The sequence below is a fragment of the Silurus meridionalis genome, chromosome 14 (genome assembly GCF_014805685.1).
Source record: "Silurus meridionalis isolate SWU-2019-XX chromosome 14, ASM1480568v1, whole genome shotgun sequence".
NCBI classification, from domain to species: Eukaryota; Metazoa; Chordata; class Actinopteri; order Siluriformes; family Siluridae; genus Silurus; species Silurus meridionalis.
Window position 1 is genome coordinate 16,385,405 of NC_060897.1, and position 7,287 is coordinate 16,392,691.

Consider the following 7,287-nt stretch of genomic DNA (forward strand, 5'->3'; position numbering starts at 1 on the left):
CCATTAAAACCACAGGGTGTCATCAAAGCATATTTGAGTATTTTATTAGAAAGTAAACTTTCTATCCTAGGCCTATACAGTTAAATGTCAAAAATATATACTCAATGATTTATTGTTTTCAAGCCACACTGGCCAATAATGTGTACTTTTTTTTTTATATCTAATCAAAATCACAAAATATTAATGAAAAGTATTTCAGTTCAATTTATATGTACTGTCTTGCTAAGGATTCTTTGGAACCTTAATGCAAATCTGATATTAAAAAGGCATTTATTATGGTGCTCGTGATCCATTCAGATTAAAACGTCATTCATTTTGCATAATGTTTCAATATTTATATGAACAAAATCAAGGAATTCATAATTCAGGAAAAAAGGTTTATTGTTTTTTTTCACATATAGGGCCTGCAGTTAAGGTTAGCTTTGTTAACACATTAAAAAAACCTTCACAGCCAACTTTTCAAAAATGACAACAATAAAATAAAAGAACACTGTTTGGCTTTTCACAGCCAGAATAAAACAACATGTTTAGGAAAAAATTATAATATGCATCTCCAATGTCACTATGAAAACGGCAAAAAAACATTTCTGAAACAACGGGTTAAAACAGGTGATGTGACAGAGGGATGAAGGCATGTTAATTCAACAAAGATTCAACATAATGAAAGTGAATCAACATATTCAAATGAGGAAAATTAATATATGGCAAATTTGTATTTTAAATGCCAAAACATCGGATATAAATAGATGCTTATTCCTGGTGTATATACGTGTTTATACACGCAAATATTATGTCAGCAAATGTATTATTCACTTTAGCATATATATTTTTTAAGGGTTTGTATTTAAATTGAAAATAGTAATAAAAAAAAAGACTACAGACTGCAAAAGGCTAATTTGGCTTGTGCACGCCTAACGCAATTACTACAAATGCCTGTTGACTCCATATTGACCTCTTCTGTTTCATCCATTGCTTCATTTAAATGGTATGGAATGGCAACGTGTGCATGTGTGCGTGTGTGCGTGCGTGTGTGTGTGTGTGTGTGTGTGTGTGTGTGTGTGTGTGTGTGTGCATTTAATTTCTTTCCAGGATTGCTATATGCTACAATAATACAACTGATTGTAAAATAGCACAAAATTCAATATCTTCATCACCCAACCATTAATAACCCCCCCAAAAAATATTTTTACAAATATACAACTTAAACACAAGGAATGAGAGAACAGTTAACATAAATAGATATGGAATATTTCTTACCAAAAAAAGGGAAACAAATATGTTTATAATAATTAAGAAGTTGGTGGGCAAGAAAACTTTTATAGTTGACTCTTTCTATTGGATTATATTTTAAAATAATTGGTCCCAGTGCATGTGTGTATCTGTTTCTCCATCTGCTTCTTAAACGGATTTGGCATACTCATGTGCTTCTCTTCTACATAAATCAGTGGCATATACTCAGTCATTAAAAAAATACAATTCCAAGAGAAGGCCTATATGTTGGGAATGGAGAGAAACAGTGACAGGTGGTCCTCACAGAGGATTTCTGCGTGCTGAACTGGTACTATCTGGTTATGCACCATCCATGAGAGTTTGGATAAGAGTTTGTTTGGGTGTGGGCAAATTCAGCAGGCACTTTTTCTTCTTCTTCTTCTACTCTTGAATAAGCAAACATACCCCTTCTTGTCTGCTATTCCTTCAGAAGTGCTTTTACAGTACAGAACGTTAATCTGTACCTGATCAAGGCCTCGACAGGGTGGTATAAATCGGCTGCTCCCAGTTCGCAGTGGGGCTGTGGGAAGGTGGAATAGACAAGCTGTTGAGAATGGTGCCTCCATAAGGCCTCCGCGATGAGTGAAAGTAGGGGTACTGATAAAGGCTGGAGGCATAGCTGGAATATGGACTGTAGTAGCCAGGGCTTTGTAGGTCTGTATAGTCGCATGGCGAGCTTGGGAAAGGAGCAGTCGAAGTAGTGCAGCTTTGCGCACCATAGGAACCATAGTCAGAGTGAGAAGGTGATCTATGAGATGGCTCACTGTAGTGACTCGGGCTCAGCTGCTCTGTTTTGATGTGGGGTCTGTGCTGACCCATGTCACCGGATCCAGAAGAAGAGGCAGAGGAGGAAGAGAGAGCTGCTTTGCGGCTCCAGGCAGCTCCATTCGCCCCAGAGTGGCTGTATGAAGCACCGTAAACACCAGGATTGGGTTCCGAAACCATGGAGGAGGCTACAGAATGCCCATTTACAGGAAGGTACTGATCAAATTCACGCACGTCAAAAGCCTCCATGTTGCTCATGACATCCGTACTAAGCTCAGATATGTCTACATTGCTGAAGTCAATATTCTGACGCCCAGTGTCCAGAAGACGCCGACTTTCATTCTTCATGTCTTGCTTTCCGCCATGACCATGGTGAAGGTCGGTTTTAGGTGTTGTTGGTGGTGTTGGAGGTCCATGGGGCTGACCTAAAAAAAATAAATGCATATTTTAAATATGTACCAAAAAATTAAAAGAGCTGCAATCTGAATGTCACTAATTCTATTATATTCTGCAGGGTTATAATTATTTCTCACCCAGAGTAACCATCACCCACCTGGATGGTCTGTGTGGTGATGATCAGCTAATCCTGCCAGGCCACCCATGCCTGGTTCAGCCTTGTACATGTGATGGCTTAGCTCGGCACCAGAATCGGAGTCACTTTGTCCTGGCTTCACACTCTTCCTACGCCTTGGTTGGTACTTATAGTCAGGGTGATCCTTCTTGTGCTGTACCCTCAGTCTTTCGGCCTCTTCTACAAAGGGCCGCTTTTCATTCTCGGATAATAAACTAGGGTAAAGAAAAGAGTAAAAAGCTATTATTTTTTATTTCATTTTTATTATCATTAACTTTATAAAACAGCAAAATTACAAATTGCAAATGACATCATGGTCAACTATTAAAATATGAAAATCTCACATCTTCATTATTACAAACGGGTTCGAATCCAAACCGCTTCAGATTAAAACTGCTATAATTCTAAAACATTGATTATACCTTGAATGAACTGATAAATGCCTTGTGAAAGCGAATTTACCTTTATCTATCCATTCACTGACAGAAAAATGTATGACAGTGAAAGTAGTTTGAGAACTTCAGTATCATAGATATCTAACTATATTGTACTATCTAAATATATCTAAAATAATTTGAAATAATTATGAAAATAACATTTAATCCAGTTTTCTGTCCCACAAACTTTGTGTAACTTTTTAAAAATAAAAAAATAATAAAAAAGGCAATATGGTTTAGAAAAATATAAAATATGTTAAAAATAAATACATTAATAATAATAATAATAATAATAATAATAGTAGTAATAATAATAATAATAATAATAATAATAATAATAATAATGATGATGAAGCTCACCGCCAGAGTTTGCCCAGAGTTTTGCTGAGCTCGGCGTTATGGAGATGGGGGTACTGATCGGCCAGTTTTCTGCGCGCCGCCTGCGCCCACACCATAAACGCGTTCATGGGCCGCTTCACGTGCGGCTTGCTCTTGAGTGCGCCGTTGGCTCGCGCGGGCATCGGCACCAGTGACCAGTCGTAGCCCTTGAGCACCTGGGACACGGCGTCCCGGATACACGCTGGGAACCTGTCATCTTCCTCTTCGTCCATTTTTTTGTCAGACGAGTGGAGCAATCCGTGACTGTCTGATCCAGCCGGTGAAGAGGGCGCGTCCGAATCCGATTCGTCCTGAGACGCTGAGCTGGAGGTACCTGTCGGACTGCCCGGCGCGTCCGCCAAAGACTTGTCGCGCTCCTCGGTCATTTCTGGGTCCCTCTGGCCAAAATCCTTCTGGATGTCGGTGAAATCGTATGCGTATCCCTTACGGGTGAATGGTGCTAATGCTTTAATGCGCTGCTGGAAACTCAGATCTCGTTGTGCAACTCAGTGACAGTCGCTGAAAAAGACTTTTGCGCGAAGTTGAGGGTGTCACGCCTCTTCTCACCCCTGATTGGTGGACTGCACTGCTATACCACGTTCTTATTGGTGGAGCTATTTGCAGTCAAATATAATAAACCTTATTGCTTTCATTGTAAGAAAAACTTTGGTTGAGAGGGACATGAGGAACAGGAAATTTTAAATGTTGTGAAGTATTAAAAACTAGAGTCGTTTTTAATATGGTTGACATTCACTTAATAAAACTGTATTTATACCAAATATTCTCAAATGTTTAACTTCCACAAATTCTTTTTAAATATACAATCCCATCCCAACATTCCTTCATTAATTATCTTTTTTTTCTGTTCTGTTATGTTCGCATTCATCCATGGCTATTGTACAATTGTATTTGCTATATGCAAGCTTCTAAAACAGTTCAAATCATTTATTGAAATAGTATCCCCCTTTAAACTCTCAAAAACACTTACGTATTTCCTGCTACTGCCATATTCATATTTGCATATGTAATAAACAAATAGTCTGCGCTATATTTAATACCCTGCATTGCCTTGCATCCAAGTAATGCAATCATTAAAACATGCATAAAGAATAGAACGGTGTCCTTAAAGCAACAGTCAATGGACAAAGTAGTACTTCAAAACTAAAAATGTACTGCAGGTAACAATAGTGAACACAAGAGAGTCAAAACAGGTAATGCTGTTTCTCAAACTAAAGTTTCTCATTAAGGCTTTTAGATCACAGCATCAGTCTGACAGAAATACTTACGAACAGAAAAGTTTTTTTTTGTTTTTTAGAAAGGAATGAGCTTTAGAACGTGCACAAACATACATGCTCTGCCATGGTTATAACTATACGCCAGTCTATGGTTTTACCAGGTGAGTTCAGTCACTCAGCTAAAAAGAAATTGATTGGTTGTTTGTGTTGTCTTTTTCTGTGATGTTGGTGTTTATCATAAAAGACTAAGTGACATAGAATCTCTTAATGAGCTTTTTCCCCCACTAAAGGTAATGTATAATTTATTAAGATAGTAACCAAATTTTAACACTGTTAGTTGTTGCCAAAGCAATATATATATATATATATATATATATATATATATATATATATATATATATATATATATATATATATATATATGAGAAAGAACAAGAGGAAGAGAGAGATTCAGACAAATAACAGCCTCATTTTGGAGTCAGCACTGTCTTCATTTGAATGTAAACAAATAGAATAGAGTTATGCTAATACTTTAGAGAAGCTATGTAAAGAATATTCCTGCTGTAATAAAACAAAGGCCTCTATCCACCATTTATATCATGGTGGAATAACAGAACATTAAAAATGTAAAAGTCTCTTTGATTTCCATTTCAACAGGTTCCTGAGTTAAAAAAAGGAAGTTAACGTCTGTCAACAGTTTATTTGTTAAAGGGCTGTAAATGGAGGGGGAAAACAGACAGTCATTTCACTTTAAAAGAGGCAAACCTAAACACTAGCCATAGAGTGTGAGAGAGACACATGACAATAAAGAGGAGAGAATGAATCACTGCCTTTTTTGTTAGTGTGCCTTCATGTATTGCTATGTTGATTTTTATCATTGGCATTCACATGAAAAGGCAAGGTATGTTTCACTTGGCAGGCATGTTGGAAGATTGTTTAACGCTTGCAGTAGGTGGCTGGGTTAGCAGCGCAGACAGAGACTTGTGGATGATAGTCACATGGAGAAGGGAACAGAAGATTTTCTTTACATTGTGGAACCTTGATATTCATATTACTTATATATAAATGGTAAATCATATAAACTATGATGTATTTCTGTGAGGTAAGTGATTTTTATTTTTTGCTTAAAGGAATTAACAGAAACATCTTGCATCTAAATTATAAAGTTTTGAAAATATTTATATTTTTTAAGATATCTTCTACAGTTTTTGGGAATGTGAACTTGCTTCCAGATAATTTAGATTGTGTTTGTATAAGTTAATATTTCTATATGAAAGCTTTAAATGGACACGTTAAAGTAAAAAAAAAAAAAGTATGTTGTTACTTGACTAAATCCCCAATTTTTTCTTTTTTTCGGGGGATGTGGGGTCAATTTGGATCATGCATAATTGTTGCATAATTGTTCTTTAGGCCATAATGACTAAAATATAACTGTTGTAACATATTTAGCCTAAATTGGTGATTCTAGCTACACTTTAACTGTCAAGGCGTCATTTGATATCAAAGTCCCACTAACAGATGCAGTCCATATTCAAACAAATGTTCAGCTTTTGCAAGGAACTACAAGGAATGCTGAAAGGACAGGGGCATCTGGCATAGAGGGGAGAATCGTGAAAGCTCTTGCTAAACAAAAAAAAATTAGAGGACGGCTCAGTTTCAGCTCACAATTAATGGTAAAAAAAAGAGGCAAGGCAGAAGCATAACTTTGACCGACAGCTGGTTTCACTTGCCGCCAAGTGGTGGGATCGGCTGGTGGTTTCGGTGGGCTCTGGTGTCAGAAGAGGGGAAAGGCAGGAAAAGAACGGCGGTAAAATGAATCCAGCACTTGACCTTCACTGCTCTGTGTGTTGTGGAGAGTCCGCTGCACCCCATGTTCTGAGAGAAAAAGAGGGAATGACAGAGAGAGAGAAAGAGAGAGAGAGAGACTCACATGAACTCAGAATGTCCCAGTGTGGGACGGAAGGTTTTAATTTCAGCTTTTGTGATTCCTCAAAGGGGGGGATTTGGTTAGAGACAGACAAAGCAAAGCCTGCTATAGCTTGGTTCTTGCAGACTGTGGTCAGATTTACCCCTATGAGTTCATAACACTCTGCATCCTAAATTATGCATATCCTATATTAAATTACAAAATCATTCACAGGGATCTCTCTTGCCTTTTTTTCACCACTATTATAAAATCCATTTTTTAACTACTTCTGAAAAAAGGTGATGTAAAATCAACAACATGCTCTTCCAGCTTCTGCTAAGCATATGGTTGTGACCCACAATAATTCTAATAGCTCTTAAATGGTACAAATTTAAATATAATTATTTTTTCATTTTGGCCTTAATTTATATAGAACTCTTTCTGTCGCACTGCTATGTTACTGGAGCGTTTACCATTCAGGCTGTAAACACAAGGATATGAACTCTCCCCTCCCCTTGTCTTTTTGCCCTTTTGTTCACCCAGGCTGCTAGAGACACAGCCAAACCACACACTAAACAAGCTCATACAGCTACTGAGCCACAACACAGCTCTGTGAAATTGGGCGAAAATTTAAAGTCTCTTCTGTCTTTTGCTTTTGTCTGTTCTTTCTCTCTTTCTCTCTCTCTCTCTCTCTCTCTCTCTCTCTCTCTCTCTCTCTCTCTCTCT

General features: G+C 37.5%; 1 protein-coding gene across 1 annotated transcript; it reads right to left on the bottom strand.

Annotated features, from left to right (window-relative positions):
* Positions 1–363: 363 nt before the first annotated feature.
* sox8a (SRY-box transcription factor 8a) lies at positions 364–4,011 on the bottom strand. The gene is made up of 3 exons (XM_046866493.1): positions 3,403–4,011; positions 2,588–2,820; positions 364–2,459 (listed from the first exon to the last, which is right to left on the bottom strand). The coding sequence occupies exons 1-3, from the start codon at positions 3,804–3,806 to the stop codon at positions 1,738–1,740; spliced, it is 1,359 nt and encodes a 452-aa protein (XP_046722449.1). The 5' UTR covers positions 3,807–4,011; the 3' UTR covers positions 364–1,737.
* Between the last annotated feature and the right edge of the window lie 3,276 nt (positions 4,012–7,287).

Coding starts and splice junctions, on each gene's coding strand:
- sox8a (XM_046866493.1), bottom strand. CDS start 3,806: ATGACCGAGGAGCGCGACAAGTCTTTGGCGGACGCGCCGGGCAGTCCG. Junction 2,821..3,402: donor ACTCTGGGCAAACTCTGGCG/GTGAGCTTCATC, acceptor TCTTTACCCTAG/TTTATTATCCGAGAATGAAA. Junction 2,460..2,587: donor TCACCACACAGACCATCCAG/GTGGGTGATGGT, acceptor TATTTTTTTTAG/GTCAGCCCCATGGACCTCCA.